Raw genomic sequence first — 17862 nt, forward strand, 5'->3', positions numbered from 1 at the left:
AAGCATTATCATGGGAAAGCTCCCCTCACATGCAGAGACAAGGTGATCTAGGAGTAGGATGGAAATGTTAAACTGTGCCTTATTTAACTTTGTATAAGATTAAACTTTAGAATAAGAATTCCTATAACTTTGTTAAAAATTGCTCCATTTTTCTGTTTAAATAAAACTTGGGGTTTCATACATAATTCCACGCATGTAACCATAAAGATTATGGGCAAGATCCTAAAAAGATACATTATTATTATTATTATTATTAATAATAATAATAATAATAAGAAGAAGAATATACCATTCAAATTATCTAACCCAGATTCCAAAGTAGTAAACATAGGTATAAACAGTTAAAGAAAAGGTTAAAAAAAACAAATTAAAATTGTTCAATTTAAAAACAAAGGAACCAGAAAAACAGTGGCTACTCAGCTGAGGAAGGCTTCTTGAAATAGAGTTGTTTTCAGGAGGTGTTGGAAGCAGACTAGTGTTGGCACCTGCCTGAATTCCAGGGGCAGGGAGTTCCACAAAGAAGGGGCCACTACACTAAAGACTCTTCTCCTGGTAGATTCCGAACAGGCCATAGGTCCATGTGGAACCACCAGGAGCATGCCCTCCGACAACTTCAGTGATCAGAAAAGTTGGTAAGGCAGAAGGTGCTCTCAGGTATCTTGATCCCAAATTGATTAGGGCTTTGTACACTAGTACAAAAACCTTAAACCTGGCCCGGTAGCCAATAGGTAGCCAGTGCAATTCCCTCAGCAAAGGAGTTGCATGCTGAAAAGAGGCAGCTCCCACCAACAACTGACCTGCTACTTTCTGCACTAGCTCCAGCTTCCAGAGCAATCTTAAGGGCTGCCCCACATATCTTGAGGTTACTAATGCCCATACCACTGTGGCCAAGCTATTCCCGTCCGGAAGAGGTCATAGCTGGCGAGCCAGTTGAAGCTGGTAAAAGGCACTCCGAGCTGCCACGGTCATGTATGCTCAAGAGAGAAAAATCAAACACCAATAAAGCTTCACTTTTCTTCATGGCAGTCCCCGAGATAAAAAGCTTGTGCATGTGGTGGCTCCTCAACTCTGGATGTACCTGCATGACACTGGTTATCTAGATCCATTTCAACGAATTATAGAACTGAGACAGCCCTAATTTATGCTGAGAACTAGACATGGGGAGTTCCTCCCTATCAATTCTGCTGGACCTGAAGGGGGGGATGGGGGGAAACGGCCCTTGGAGAAAAATGGAAAGAAACTGATTTCCCCCCAACTTTTCTAGGTCTTTCTGAAAAGCTGAGTAGTAGCCAAGCTTAGCTCTTTAAAAAAAAGCATTCCATGATTTGGGAGCAATGCCTGCCTGGTAAACAGATCTCTACAAGACCATAATAACCTGACTGATTCATAATTAGACAGGTGGTCTCCCAAAGATCAAGAGACTAAACTATTTAAACCTTTAAAAGATTAAAACAAACACTTTTAATTGAGCTCAGAAAACAATTGGCAATTTAGTGCCAAAAATGGCAAAACTAGTACTCTTAATCCACAGCAGGCCTGCACAACTGGTGACCCATCAAGCTCAACATAGCTTACCAGATATGTACTATGGATAGCTAGATGCCCCCAAACCCCTCCCTGATCCAATATTTCCACTTCCTGGTAGCTAGACAAGCCCATGATATTTATCAAGTGCCTAGTGTGCTGCTATAAAGAACTGGGGAGCTACATTCAGCTTGATGGATCATGGATAGTTCAGTCCTTATTTATACCTCGTCTTTCTGCCAAAAATGGATCTCAAGGCATTGTTCACATTATGGCATAGGTCTCTTTTGCTGTATCTAATTTTTTTAAATACTTAGTACATACTTTAAATGTGTTGCCAAAAAAACCTTTAGTGTATTACTGATCCATAGTAAACATACAAATACATTTCTCTCACTTTCACAGAATCCCATATAAACATCAATAATCATTTAACATTATTTCCATATTTCTTGTAATCCAAATTCAATAATATATCCATGTAAGTGTAAATGTAAATAGGCATTTCTATTCAAGTACTGTGTGGGGAGTATTCATATGCACAGTTTTAAATGCTTAATATAGTTTCATGGAAAAGTAAAAGCATCTTAACTACAAAAAAATAACCTTTTATTTTCTAAAAGGCCATATCTGTGGCAAATAGACAGTACAGAAATTACAGTATTGAAGGATAGTCCCAAGTTTTTAGAAGCACACTTCTAACCCTGTTTTAATGCTGCATTCAATGTTATCTTATAACAAGGAGGTCACTACTTCCAATGAATGATTGTTAGAGACTTTTCTGCTTTGGTTGCCTGACAGCAAAATATTGGGCACATGTTTAGGTGATTACTGTATCTCTGCAGTTCAGTATCTGGAGGGTTTCTGAATGCTACTCTAACTACTTAAAGCCAGTAAAGAGATTACAGCTCACACTAACCGGATTTTCACAGCTCCATATCATTCAGTTTGGATTCTTCATACACAGATTAAAAGGGTCCAGTCAAACAATAGCCAGCCGCTTTTAAAATGCAAGGTACTTGGGTGTTTTAAATGTCCCTTTAGGTAAAAAAAATAAATAAATCCCCCTTTAGGTGGGGAAAAAATCTTTCTTGAAGAAATGATTCAAATAAAACCAATAATTCCAATTACAATATTATGAAAAAAAAAATAATGGAGCTGGAAATTATAAGAATTCTGTAATTTTCAAATCTATGAATAGAATAAAACAATATGTGGCCAAACAAGTTTCTTAATAGTTTTAATAAATCTTTCTGTAACAGAGAAATAACAAATAACTAATAACTAATATGTCACAAAGGTGTTTAAAAACTCAGATAAAATAATAATAATAATTATTATTATTATTATTATTATTATTTATTTATATAGCACCATCAATGTACATGGTGCTGTACAGAGTATTTCTTATGTATCCATAAGAAATAGATGAGATAGAAAGGTTAGTGTAGCAACTTCTTTTGCCAACAAATATATATTCACAAGGAGCATGCTAATCCCATTCACTATAGCAGTGCAACATCACAAAATGATAGTGGGATATCATAATGTCATTTAAGGAATGTTATTCTGGAGCTTTATAGAAAGGCAGTCAAGTATTTGATAGGTTATATTAAATCAACATGAATTTCAGCCTTTTTCTCAACAGCTCAAACTCTTTTGCATCTCTCTTTTCTGCCCACTCTCTTCCCCTGTTTCCCTAACTATCTGAGGCCTCACCTCCTTCTTCAGGACCACACTGTCAGGGACCTGCCTCCTCCTTTCTTTGGCTCTTCTCCCTACCCCTTATGCCTGCATTGAGAGCTTTAGCAGTCTGGAGCACCATTTTTTTGATAGAAAGGCAGATAGAAGTTAAATAGTGTAATATCATATAATACTATTATTTAAAAACACCAATGTTAGCCATTGACCATATATTTGCAATAGCCTTTATTAAGCTCAAATCAATCTCTCCCTGAAGATTACTCACCAACACGAAATTCTATAGTTCATTACAATATATAGTTACACAGAGCCGACCTAGACCATCCTTAAAAGATAGCTGTCCAGCCTCTGCCTGAAGACCTCTAGCAAAGGATAGCCAACCACCTCTTTAGCTAATAGCTTCTATTATTGAACTGCTCTTACCATCAAATAGTTTCTACTGATGTTCAACTGAAATCTATAGTTCTGTTACTTAAGCCTATTATATCTATTATATCCCCAGGCTTTATCCTTACATCATAGTACTGGTTTTCCATTCCACTAACCATTTTCATTACTGTATAGTGTATAAATTTTGTATACTTTTTTAATGTTTACAGTTTTTAACTTTTGTAAACCACCCAGGGAGCTTCGGCCATGCGGCAGTATATAAATGTAACAAATAAATAAATAAACTGTGCTTTTCCAAACAATGACTTCAGCAGTATAGGGATTCTGAACCCCAGGCAGAGAGTTCAAGGCAAACATTCTAGTTCCAGCAAGTTGGAACTAGGTTCTGGTGAGGTGTGAGGCAAGAGTTCAGGATTCAACTAGCATCCTTGACATCTCTGTGTGGAGACCCAACTTTTAGACTTTATAAGAGCAGAGCTATAATGTTGCTTCTGCAGCAGGCAACCTCAGACTGAAACCTCAGAGCTGCAGTTCAATCTAGGCAGCTAGCTCTGCCTTGGATGAGATGAGCTTGTTTTAACAGTCATCATTTCTAATGGAGCAGGGGAGATAGTGGTTCCATTGGGGTTTCTGGGCTGGAGTCGGAGGAGGTCAATGTGACCTCTTCATGCCGTAGGTGTCACCACTCCTGCATAGTAAGGAGAGCTGGGACTCACTATTATTTATTTTATTTTCTTATAATGTTTTATCCCACTTTTTAGCCAAAAAAGCTCCCAATGCAGCTCACAAAGATAAGAACAAGGCATAAGACAGTCCTTGCCCATAGTCTTACAATTTGTTAGCAATCCCTTCTACCACTGTAATCCCACCTTCAAAACCATAGCTAATCCCCTCAAACTGAGGAGTCAGAATGCAAGATTATGGGAGTTGTCCTCCTCTGAACCCATTCTAATTAATCTATAATAGGATACCATCTCTCTTTCATATATACATACACACACACACACTATGGAAGCACACATTTTTAACACTCTAGCACTTGACAAAATAATCTTTATTCCAAAATGTTAACTACATTTGAAAATCTCAAATTTCAACTGCTATCCAAGATTTAAAATGTGAGTTTTTAAAAAAGCTGAACAGCTTATGGTTTTATGGTTCATTTTTAAGTTGCCAAGAGGGGAAAAATCAAAGTGTGCTATATAAATAAATAAATAAATAAATAATAATAATTTGGTGGCATCAGGCAGTTTTCCTATCTTTTTTTTACCACAGCAGAGAAAAGAACACTAATAAGAACAATTCATTTGGATAGGAAGCTCATTTCAAAAGCCATGTTGCATTCTAACTGATGATATACCATGTACACATTCAAGCTATGAATAAGCAATGTTAAGGGTGTCTTCATGTTAGTATCTCATCAGTATCTGGCTTACTTTTTTAAAAAAGCAAAGGATCCTGTCAGGATTTCCAACAACTGTTAAAGTTCAAAACCTGAAAGAGCACATGAAGCACACTCTCAGCCATCAATTATTTGGGCTGTTGTCAGCTTTAAACATTGGCTCAGTTCAGACAACGTTTCTCAATGGTGGTTTTAGAACTCCACAGTGGAGTCTTTACACCACCACTGAGAACTGGCAGGAAAACTCCAAGCAATGGTGGAGGTTTTTTGGAAAACACTCCACGCAGAATATCCACACTGTCCAGAGGAGAGTTCCGGCACAACAATTGTGTTGTGTGGCAGGCTCTGTGGAGTTTTCAGTTGCATTGAGTTGACTTTTCCCACTGTCTACAGAGTTCCCTGGCAAGAGCAGTGAAAGCAGGGAGTGCTGCTCTAGGAGAGCTGCCAGGATTGCGTGGTTTTGGTCTTTTTTGCAGCAATGGCTGATGGGATATCATCAGGTGGACCAGGGGAGGAGAGAGGGCAGAGGAACTGTCAATCAAACGTCATGATGGATTTTACTCAACTCCAGGGTAGTCCACAGTCACACAATGGTTGAGTTAGAACATGTTGTATGGGGAGTACCTCCTAAAAACTCAACCGCTAAGTGGAGTTTACACACTGCGTTGACTAACGTGTTGTCTGAACTGTGCCACTGAGAAACAAAACACAGTGATATCACCAATGAGAAGGAAAGGACCAGATCTTCATTTTCAGTCTGAAACATTACTCCATAAGCCACAGCTATCATTTTATAAATGAATAAACAGTGAATAAGATCAACTCAACCTGGATTCCAAGTTGAAATACTCCTTCTGAATGAAAATTAACAAGTCTGTAGTGTAAAAGCAAACAGACTGAAGGACAGAGCAGTTATATTGTTACAAGTTGTGAGTTCTGAGCCATTGTGTTGGTTCCTGTACTAATGTTGTTCCCCGCCTCGATCGAAAGGGAGAGGCGGGTAAGAAATATATTATTGTTGTTGTTGTTGTAACAGCAGACAGGCAAACTCATGATACATGTTACATCATGGAAAAAAGGTCTAAAGATCAGGAGATATGTCTACATTGCCCAAGTCATATGTTACACATAGTTATTGAAAGAAACACTAAGGTAAACATAGGCAGGAATTGAAAAGTCGTCTTGGAAAAATAGGAATACGGAAATAATTGATAAGAGAGGAAGGAAAGTTGGGTGTGGTGAGAAGCTGAAACACATGACAAGAAACAGACTGAAGGATTCTTGCAGAGCTGACACTATGTTCAGGGAATGGGATAATGCAGAAAGAAATCAGGAGTGGTGAATACTGTTGAACACCTATTTTCAGAACTACTGTTCAGGCCCTCAGGTGGATGCTTGTTTATGCCTGCATGGGGATGGGGAGGGAGAGCAGCCACTTGGGGGCCATGCTATATGAAGCCAAATAAATGACACTACTGGAAGGAAACTGCAGTTGGACTCCATCTGTAGCCATGTTTTGAAAAATGGCTGATTTATCATTACAACCAATCTGTCTTACTGCTAAGAAGAGTAGACCCATTAAACATTTCAAGCAGAGAAGGCTTCTGGGTATTTCCTTTCCTTTGGGCTTCTATGAAGCCAGAGCCACACACCACTCCCATCTTGTTCATGATATATTTGGAAGCTTTAAGACGACCCTCAATAGTCATCCTCAGTTATACCCAGTACCATTTTTGTGCTGCTTCTTCTTTTTTGTACTTCTGCAGAATGGCAACCCTACCTATATTATTCCTGAATACATACCATGGTGTGTTTTTTCACTAGTCATATTGGTACAAAATAACGTTTATCTGATATCATAAACAGCTTAAGCAATGATTTTAATCAAGACAACTTATGACAAACCATGAAGGTTTTGTTTAATATAAGTAGCCATCTACTATAAATTAAAATTTGTATCATTTGGGTGGGCTGTTTAATTTGCAATGCATTGTCCATATTAATACACTACAGGTATCAACTGGCACAAGTACGTAAAAGACACGTCAACCAAAAATTATATTAAGATATTACATACAAAAATGTAAACTGTGAATAAAAAACAAAACAAAAATAGTTCATAATTAAGGAAACACTGCAGCTTCATCTGTATAAAAGCTCTGAATTATTTTAGAGGTACACGTCATGCAGTCAAAATTTAGTCTTCGCCACTCGTGAAAGACAACAAGATCTCTTTACAACGTGTCATCTTTTCCAATAAATTTTGCATAGAAACATGTTGCCCAAGCACAGAGTTGCCTGCTGTCACATTGGAAGTATGATAAATGTTTAATGAAAACAACACCACACAGCTTGGTGTCAGACAACAGCTATCACACAGACCCACTTTGATCTAAACAGGCACTTAAAAGGAGTTCTGAGCATGCTTTCTACCACAGAACTCTTATAACCTATATGCAAATTAGGCAAAATTAGCATAAATGACTTCCTGCTGCATGAAGTACTAAGAGGTAAAGAAAAATGACAAGCTCCAAGAGTGTATGACTGCTGTCAAACTCAAAGTAGCCCAACATTCCCTGTTTACTTTTAATTTCTTCTGCCAAATACTGAAAGCCTATCAACAGGCATTTATTTATAAAATCATGGTCAGCAAAAACGACTAGCTAATTGGACAGGTATTAGTTGTATAAAAAATCCAACTATAATAATGGGTTAATTTCAACTGATAAATGTTGGCCAAAACAGATTTTCTAGTGATGTCTTTCACAGGGAAGTCACCAAAAATATTACCACTGGCAAGGTAGGCAGGTGCTGATATTAAATTTTAGAGACTTATTCAAACTGGAATATCATGTCAGTCTCTATGGGACAAACATTAAACAGATGACCAGACAGAGGCAAGTAGGTCCCATTCACAATTTTTCAGATTTAGTACAGAAAATGCACTATTATGTTAAGGAAAACTTCGACTGTTGAACCTGTGCAGATATTATTGCATTATATTGCATGTTTAAAACTAGCAAAAAATAATTCAAGAACATACAAAGAGCCATGTTGGATCAGACCTAAGGTCCATCTAGTCCAGCACTCTGTTCACAAAATGGCCAACCAGCTGTCAACCAGGGACCCACAAGCAGGACTTGGTGCAATAGCAGCCTCCCACCCATGTACCCCAGCAACTAGTGTATACAGATTTACTGCCTCTGATACTGGATGTTGCACTTAGTCATCAAGACTAGTAGCCATTAATAGCCTTCTCCTCCAGGATTTTATCCAACCTTCTTTTAAAGCCATCCAAATTGGTGGCCATCATCATATCTTGTGGTAGTGAATTCCAGAGTTTAACTATGCACCGTGTGAAGAAGTACTTCCTTTTTATTTGTCTTGAATCTCCCACCAAGCAGCTTCATGGGATGATCCCAAGTTTTAGTATAATGGGAGAGGGGGGGAAATGTTTCCTTATCTACATTCTTTTTGTACACCTCTATCATGTCTCCCCTTAGCCTCCCTTTTTCCAAGCTGAGCAACCCCAGCTGTTGCAACCTTCCATCACAGGGGAGATGCTCCAGCCCCTTGATCATTTTAGTTGCCCTTTTCTGTACCTTTTCTACAATATCTTTTTTTTAGGTGTGGTGACCAAAACTGTACATAGTATTCTAAATGTGGTTGCACCATAGATTTGTATAAAAGCAGTATGATACTGGCAGTTTTATTCTCAATTACTTTTCTAATAATAGTTTTCTAATAGTATGCACAACTATTAGAAAACTATTATTTTCTAATAGTTGTGCACAAGTGGCTGCACAAGATTTTCATTAGGAAAAGTTAATTCTTTGGATATTTCTGCTCTTTGAGGCTTTGGCTATTGGATATTCATGCTCTTTGAAGCTACAATCCAGGATTTTCAGAAAAGAATCTTCCAATAAACCTGCAGTTCATCTTGTCCATCTTGTAGAGGTAACTAAAAACTAGTTACAGATTGTAGAGGTAACTAAAAACTACACATCCAAGTAGCACATTGTAAATGCAGTGAGGAAAAAAAGTTGTGATTTAACAAAGCCTAAAATATCTTTGTAATATAGACAATTAATCTAGTCCATATATTGCATTTTAACAGAACTGTTTTCATGTGGTTGTAAGATGCCTTGACAGACGGACAGACATCTCTTGGTAACACTGAAATTCCAACCTCACTGCCTTTCTTCTCCACCAACCTCACCCTGCCCTGAGTGTTCTGATTGGCAGTGTTGGCAGCAAAGCTAAGAGCCCAGCAAGGCCAGAAAATTGTCTCAGGGAGGTGAGTTTAGATAGGAAAAACTGGGAAGTTGCAGAGTGAGAGAAGCTCTGACAGGTGGGATAGATGGGGAAGGAACTCAAGTGCAAGGATTGGGGAAAGGAGCTGGAGTTCATCATTCCTCATTTCCAGTTTTAGTAAGCATTTTACGTATAAATACTCATAATGACTGCAAGATTGTTTTAACCCTATTATCACTTTACTGTTTGAATATGATCTGATTGTGGCTTTTGTCAGAGTATCAAGAGTATTTGTCAGAGAATCTAAAACCTCCAGTTTTACCTTTCTGAGATGTTCAGGCTTAGTGGACCCTGAACTGGGAGTAGAATAAGACTTTTTAAAACTCTACTCTGCTCTACCACAGCAAAGATATTCTGGATAGTCATTACCATCATTTGCTGAATTATATCTTATACAGAGCAATACATGCCTTAAGAGATGTTCAGGTATTAATTACCTCATTTTTCTGCCTCAGCCCTCTGTGTTATTCAAAAAATGTAAAAAATTCATTAGTATAGTAAGACACACAAAAAAGTTGCTCTACTTAGGAAAAAAAAGGTGTTAAGAACAGCAAGTAATCCAATGTATATCTAGCATTCCAAGTTCCATAAGGAAATGACACTAAACCCTAAAAAAACCTAGATGAGTACTATTTTATCATTATGTTGGATCAGTAAACTATGGGCTAAGACTCTCAAAGGACTCCCAGGGACATCTCAGAGTTGGACGGCTCTGAGACTAGCCCTAGTGATCTCCAGCCAGATTACTGCACATTAATCCTATTTTTAATAAACTAATCTAAGCAGAGTGGAGTGTTGAGGAAAACATAGTAGAATCAGTGGAGAATTGTGATTAAGGTATGTGTGCCTGACCCTAATTCCATGACACTTTCAGCTGTGAGGGTTTTCCAACCCCCATAGTTTAGAGACTTTTATTGAAGGGAAGTGGTGGTTTGTTTTTAATGATGAAAGAAAGCATCTTTTCTCTTCTCATAAAAATCTTGGGGGAATAATGTTTGATTGTGTTTTTAATCTTGGAAGGGAGAACAGCCCTTAAAAGCCTATACCATCCTAGACCTGAGGTATGATTCGAGATGGAGATGTGGTGCTGGCCTGACTTCTCATTGTGGCTAAGGAGTCGGAACTTATTTATTTATTTATTGCATTTTTATACCGCCCAATAGCCAAAGCTCCCAACTTGGAATCTTTGTGCATAGTTCTTAATCTCTATATAGAGTTGTTCTGTGCAAATATCTTTTTAGTACCCCTTTCTTATCCAAATGGGAATAGAAACTGGCACTAAATAACATTAACATGTAGCTGTTAGCAACCTAAATCTTCAAAATGACAAATAGCTGTAATGATAAAAGTTTCTTAGATCCATATTCCCTATGTAGATATTCTTTGATCATTGTCTGATTAAATGAAAACTCTGTGCCACTTAAAAAGGTATATGAGGGATGAATTACATCAAGAACATCCTGTCAAATTTCATTCAGCAGCCTATTAATACTTGAAGTGTTTCTAAACAGTATGAAATCTTTCTTTTCAAAGAACTATGTATACCAGATGATCTCAGAGGGAAAGAGACCAATGTTGTAAATTGTTCAATTTTACAAAGATACTATTAATATTACAGAGAAAAGAAAATGATGGTACCCCCAAGATTATATTAGTAATAATGAATTTAACCTCATACTATCAAAGCATGCAACACATATCTTTTCCAGACTGTCTGTTTCCTTCAGCAACTTAAAGCAAGGTCAAATGCCATTGATTCACTTTTAGAGTTTCAAGGGAAAGACCATAGCACAGTAGTTTGCCTGCTGATGGTCCCTGGTTCAATACCTAGTATCTCCAGTAAAAACCTACTAGCAGGTGATGGAAAACCTCTCTGCCATCTATACTTGAGAGCCACTGCCACTGAGGGTAGTATCTAATGTTAGTCATAAGTAAAGGAGACCCAATGAAATGAATGGGACAAGTTAGTTGTGACTAACTTAAGTCTCATTCATGTAAATGGGTCTCATTCCTAATGTAGGACTAACATTGGATACTACCCTGAGTTAGCTGCAAAAAAATTGTCTGAACTGGTATAAAGTAGCTTACTATGGGTAGAATGAAGTCTTATTCCTACCTGGAGCAAACCCATTGAAATCAAGAGGATGTGAGTTAGTCCTGACTAACTTAAAACTCCATTTATTTCAATGGGTCTATTCCAAGTAGGGATATGCAGAGACCAATCCTATATTTCTATAGTCTGGAGATAGAGGGGAAGAAGAGGAAACTTGCTAACAGAAGGGTCTGATATAGGATGTCTAGATGCCTCTTCGATACTACACAGGCTATTTAAATTTATTTATGTATTTCATAAACTTGCAGTTGACAATCTAACAGTTTTTTTTAGCAAATTACAACAACAAATAATATTCACCAATAGCCTAGAATACTCAGACAGAGCCCTGTATACTAGTTGCTGGGAAACGTGAGTAGGAGGGTGCTGTTGCACTCATGCCCGACTTCGGGTTTTCTTTTTGGTTGGCCATTGTGTGAACAAAATGGTGGACTAGATGGATCCTTGGTCTAATCCATTATGGCTCTTCCTATGTCCTTAGCCCGGAACTTCATTTTTTAAAGAGAAAATCTACCAGGAAATGGGTATTTTCCTGACACAACGTAATGCCCACTGTGCCAATGTCAAATTGATTCCATTTGCTTTAAGCTGTACTACAAAACTTCCTACGTAATAGCTGTCAAAGTTTTAATTCTCTTTTAACATTAGGCACAAATACATGAGCCCATAAACTGGAGACATTTAATTTTCTCAGGACAGTGAAAGTAGAGATAAAGTTTGGATACAAATATACAAATAGTGGGGGAGAGTTAAAAGCAAGAGATACTAGTTAAAACATCTAAATTTACTTCAAATTACAATATTCACATTCAGGCAGTATCAATCTACGAGTGTAACCTAAGTACACAAATGCATAAAATACATTCAGTGACTCAGTAGTTGTCTTCACATTTGAAATACTATATTTCTTCGATTCTAAGACACACTTCCCCCCCATATAAACATCTCTAAAAATGGGGTGTGCCTTAGAATCGTGGGTCGTTTATTATTTCTTAGAATCAAAGCTTTTTTTCTGTTGGTGGTACTGAAATTAGTGTGCGTCTTACAATCGATGGCGTTTTAGAATCAAAGAAATATGGTAGCATATAACTAGAAAAGATACCACGCTCAGTGTAATTATTATCAGAAACCTAGTTGATGAGTTTTAGTTGAATAAAAGGCTCCACTTAATGAATGGCACACAAAAGAATTCTATTAAAATACTTTCCTTTTCCCCCCCCAAACTAAAAACATCTGGTTAGATTTTGGCCATTCAATGAAACACTGTTTGCTTCAATAAATCATCATGCTTATATTCCAATTACACACTCAGCCTTAGAATCAATGCTATACCATGAATTCTAGTTCCAAGCAAATGGATACCCTAAGTAGAGAAAATGACACCTTATAAACACCACTAACTTTTGAAGCAAAGAATTATCACTTGTGACCATCATCTGATACACACCCTAATAATCTTACATTGAAATAATTTTAAAGTTATAGAAAACTAACATAATACCATTTTAAGAAGCTTATTTAAGAAGTTTATTCCAAGCAAAACAATCTACAACAAAGTATTTTCAAGAGAAAATGGTGAACTGTCATCATTAACACATGCAGATTATTGTCAGACCACATAACTTATCTTAAAGAGATCCTTTCCTATATTACAATGGGTATTTATAAACTTTATCATTATTCTTTGCTCTGTAATAACTGATAAATTTTAAGATTCAGTAATAGCTCACATACAATGGCTTTAAAAGAAATATGCATGCCAGACCTGTTATTTCATACGAATAAAAAAATCTAATACATTCGTGTTACTGATATTACGACAAGCCTTTTGGCATCTCTTATTTTAAAATGTATGTATCTAGATTAAGCTAGGCAACACAGCCTGTTCTTAGGTGCGGACCCAACACCCCTCACTGTCTCCCCACCACAGCCCAAATTTGCTGCTGTGGAGGCAGTGGCAGCTGCAAAACAATATGTAGCTTGCCACCTTATTTTTACAGCAAATTGTAATGGGGGCCTTAAAAGGACAAATTTAGTTTTAAAGCCTTGGTTGAAAGCTAAATGGGCCTTTTCAGGTTGTTTTGATGCTGCTGAAATTTGGCAGCATGTAGTTGCACAATTTTGGGGGTTTATGGGGAAGTTGAAGTTGCCCACCCATGATCTAGATTAAATCTACCACAGAAATACAGAGATTGGATAGAAGTGCACTTTTTCAGAAGTTTAGAGGCATTTTGTGATTGCACATATCAACTGATCTGCGCATTCATTTCTCTGTCACACCGTGGCCTCTGGTTAAACAGGTTTTGCACACTCACTAAGATTTACCACCATACCTGCTTCACTAGAGGCCATACTGAGATACCAAAAATCATTGTGCAGGCATCATTAGATCCAGAATATTACATTCAAGTCTCTCAAAAACTATCTTCTATATGATGTTTCCAGCCTAAGCCTGACACCCACTTAACAGCTTTTTATACTGCTGTAAACCTTTCTTTTACTGACAAACCTTCTGTCCTACAAAATTTCACTTCAAAGGCTATATACTTGGAAAACAACAATCCATCTACAACTCACTTCATATTCAGTGTTTATCTTATGCTCTTCAGCACCAACACCAGCATTTCTGACATCTTTGGACAAGGACTTGTCAAAGCATACAGTACAGATGTAACAAGTCTTGAAGAAAAGCACTCTAGATAACACTAAAAAGGCCTGCTTAAGCAAACACTGAGAACAGGAACACCGCAGAATACCTAAGTTTGCCAAAATCAACAAGTTCAGCAATAAGAAAATGGAATCTTTCTGTGACTAGTAAAGCTTACATCCCACTCTCATATTTGCTTAAAAGATAATATAACAGATTCAACTTCTCATGACAAACACAAATTACCCTGTGCTCCAAACTTATTTAGACTCCATGCTACACTAGTTCCTTGAGATGATCTTACTTCTATTAGGAAACATCATTATTATCATTATTATTATTATATTTATTTGTATCCCGCCTTTTCCCCAATACTGGGCCTCAAGGTGCCTTACAAAATTTAAAACATATACATTTTAAAAACTATGAAAAGAAATATACAAAAGTTTTTTAAAAACAAAACTTTAGGCAAGCTATTTCCTCTCAACCTGAGACTCTCATCTGCAGTATGGATAATTGTGCCCTTATGAGACTTCCCCTCAGCTGTGACTTTCATTAGAGGCCCTTCTCTGGATGCATTCACCTGTGGAGGTGGGTGGGCTACTGGAAATAGGTCACATTCTGTGTTTGTGCCTCAATTGTAGAAGTCCACCAAGCATTTTCCTTATTATCATTTAGGCACCAGGCAAAATCTGTCATGTTTCTCTAATTTTGGTGACTGATTGTGCTAGGTAATTTTTTTGTTTGTATTGATTTGTGAATCTATTTTATTACTGGCTAATCAGTTAATAAACTGTTTCTCTTATCTGTTTTATTCCTGTATGCTAGTGTAGTTTATTATTCTGCTTCTGCGTTGTATTTTGTATTTCATGACAATCACTAAATCCCAAGTTGCTCCTTTGTTCATGGGGGTGGGGGGATCTGCCAAGTTCCCTTTCCATCTGCAGTTTCTAACACCATGACTCTGTTCAGATGACATGCTAAGCCATAGTGGTTAAGCATTTTGAGCTAAACATTATAGCTTAGTGTGTTGTATGAACCATGCCTTATTATTATTATTATTATTATTATTATTATTATTATTATTATTATATTTATTTATATCCCGCCTTTTGCCCAACGCTGGGCCTCAAGGCAACATACAAGATTTTAAACATATACAATTAAAACCTATAAATACAAATATACAAAAATTAAAAATATATTAAATACGTTCCAATATTAAAACTGAGTGTGTCATGTGAACCATTCCCAACCATGGTGGCTACATAACCACGGTTTAAGCACGCTCACTAACCATTTGCTGCAAAAGGACTGGTAGCCTAACCATGGCTTAGTGTGTTGCATGAGCAAGCCCCATATCTTACACTATTCCTAAGGGTCTCCCAACCCACTAGCAATAGATTGAAGGGGCAGAAGAGACTTCAGAGGGAAGGGGAAGCAGGAAAGTCTGGTTTAGAACAGGATCCTATTGGTGTACCATCCACTTCACCTCCCAACAGTCTCCCTTCTTGAGCTAGCCAGGACAATCTCAATGATGGCATTTGATTACCTTAGGCTTCTTGGGCTGAGAGATTTTGTTCATGCTGAGATCACTCAGTCATGAAAGGCTTAGGATTTCATGTCTGCCATAAAAACCATAGACCTGTCCAAATTAGTTTCTGGCCCTACACATACAGCAGGGCATATTTTTATTTAGTCTTCTGTTCAAGTACTGTTGATGCTCCAAAGGTGAAGAAGCAATGTGTGACTCCGCTGTCAAGGTCGGATCAGTTTCTGATTGATTTTAGACTGGCTGTTGGCTTAAACCTCTGCAAGGGTCATGGATCTGTTAAATGGTCCACTTAGTACATCTGAATGGTTTCCTGAATGCACTTTGGACACCTTGGTTTGTGCAAGATGTGACAGCTAGGCTACTAACCAGTACACAGTATCATGACCATATCAGCCCAATACTGAAAGAAATACACTAGTTGCCAATTGTTTTTCTGACACAATTCATGGTTTTGGCATTAGCTGTTAAGTACTAAATGCCCTAGCTATCTGAGGGGCTGTCTGTTATTAATATCAGCAGCAGAGGCACTATTGAAGACACCCTTGCTTATTTGTTGGACCCACATAAAAGGGCTTTCTCCTGAGTTGCTTGCAAACTCTGGAATGTACTCACTTTGGAGTTGTAACTGTTCCGATTCTTTCTGTGTTCAGGAAGGGACAAAGGCACAGCTTTTAAACTTGGCTTTTTCGACTGCTGTAGTGGCATTGAGCGTTGTTTTTATTTGACTATGGTTTTCATGTCTTGAACTTTTTGTAAATTTCCTTGGTTGTTCTCAGAAAGGCAGTATTTATTTATTCATTAAATTTATATACCGCCCCATTGTCGAATCTCTCTGGGCAGTTTACAAAAGTTAAAAAGAGTGGACGTTAAAAAAGTATACAAAATTTAAAACTATCAAAAATATATAAAAACAACAGTATAAAACAGTATCGATTTTAAACACAAATTATAAGTACAACTTCAGCCTTCATGTGTTTTGGTCCATTTTAAACACGACAGTTCTGGGATCCATTAAAAAACAAACAAACATAGCATATGTATAGAAATTTTAAAAAGAAAGAAAATAAAGGGCTCTGCTGGAACAGACTAATGGCCATCCAGTCCCACAGTGGCCAACCAGATGCCTACAGTGAAGAAAAACTCTGTTCCATTAAAGAAAGTAAAGTTGGGCCCCAAACTCTTGTATTTATGATTTGTACATAATTTTTAATATTAAGCCATGTTTTACGTTATTTATAATAAGGTGGCATATAAGAGTTTTAAATGAATGAGTGAAAGTAGACTTACAGGGCTGTTGAAAGGATTACTGAAATCATGCATGTGAAGCTCTTTCCACACTCTAAAGTGCTATATAAACACTAATTATTATCACCATCTCTTTATGCACATCACTGCTGACAGAATTTCTGAGAGCAACATGTGCTTACACGTTTAGAGAAAAAGGAAGAACAAGATCCTAATGAACGTTTGGGACTACCCATTTCTGCTGATTTCCTGAAGTTGGTTGCCAACCTGATCAGTGAGCTGGGGGTGGGGAGGGAAGGTTCTGGGGGGGTGGGGTGCACAGGTACTCATCTAAAGAGCAATAGATAGATACATACTTTTTTTAAATTTAGGAATTGCTTAAACTGAGAACCAAAAACCCTAGTACATTTATATTTAAAATTACTTTATTACTTACCCACTTTTGGTGTAATGCTGATCTTTCTCTTTCCCCCTGGCCCGTTCCTTCTCCCTTGCCTTCTCTTTATCTCTGCCTTTGCGTCTTTCTTTATCACGAGACTTGCTACGAGTTCTTCTGTGGCTGGTCCTTTCACTGCTTCGACTATAGGAACGTTGCTGGGGTCTGGAGTGTGATCTATAAGTTGAACAGTAATTGAAAACTGTAAGCAAAAAATGTAGCAATCTGAATTGTTTTAATATTGATGCTCACCTCTTCGTTTCATCTGCATTATGTTTGTTCAAAAATATTTCTAAGTTTTAAAAACACTATTTCAAATGAGACTATATAGGTGGGGAAGAGGGGAAGAAGTATATGTTTCTTGTCTTGACAGCACAAACCCACTGAAAACAATGTCTCAATACAATTAAAGGAAATTGAATTCATTGTTTTGTACAGGCAAAATGTTACCATAACCAAGGCCACTAGAAGGAGGGGACTAGCTGAATGATCATTTCTGGCAGAAAGTAGAGAAACAAAAAGGGGGCAAAAA

At 37.4% G+C, this 17862-nt stretch overlaps 1 protein-coding gene across 3 annotated transcripts in view; it reads right to left on the reverse strand.

Moving 5' to 3' along the window:
• RSRC1 (arginine and serine rich coiled-coil 1) overlaps positions 1–17862 on the reverse strand; it is a 228639-nt gene that overhangs the window by 154105 nt on the left and 56672 nt on the right. For all 3 annotated transcript variants that reach the window (XM_063132049.1, XM_063132048.1, XM_063132050.1), the window contains exon 4: positions 17331–17507. In XM_063132049.1, the coding sequence (XP_062988119.1) occupies positions 17331–17507 (177 nt within the window). The remainder of the gene's footprint in view (positions 1–17330; positions 17508–17862) is intronic.

The sequence above is a fragment of the Elgaria multicarinata genome, chromosome 8 (genome assembly GCF_023053635.1).
Source record: "Elgaria multicarinata webbii isolate HBS135686 ecotype San Diego chromosome 8, rElgMul1.1.pri, whole genome shotgun sequence".
In the NCBI taxonomy this organism is placed as follows: Eukaryota; Metazoa; Chordata; class Lepidosauria; order Squamata; family Anguidae; genus Elgaria; species Elgaria multicarinata.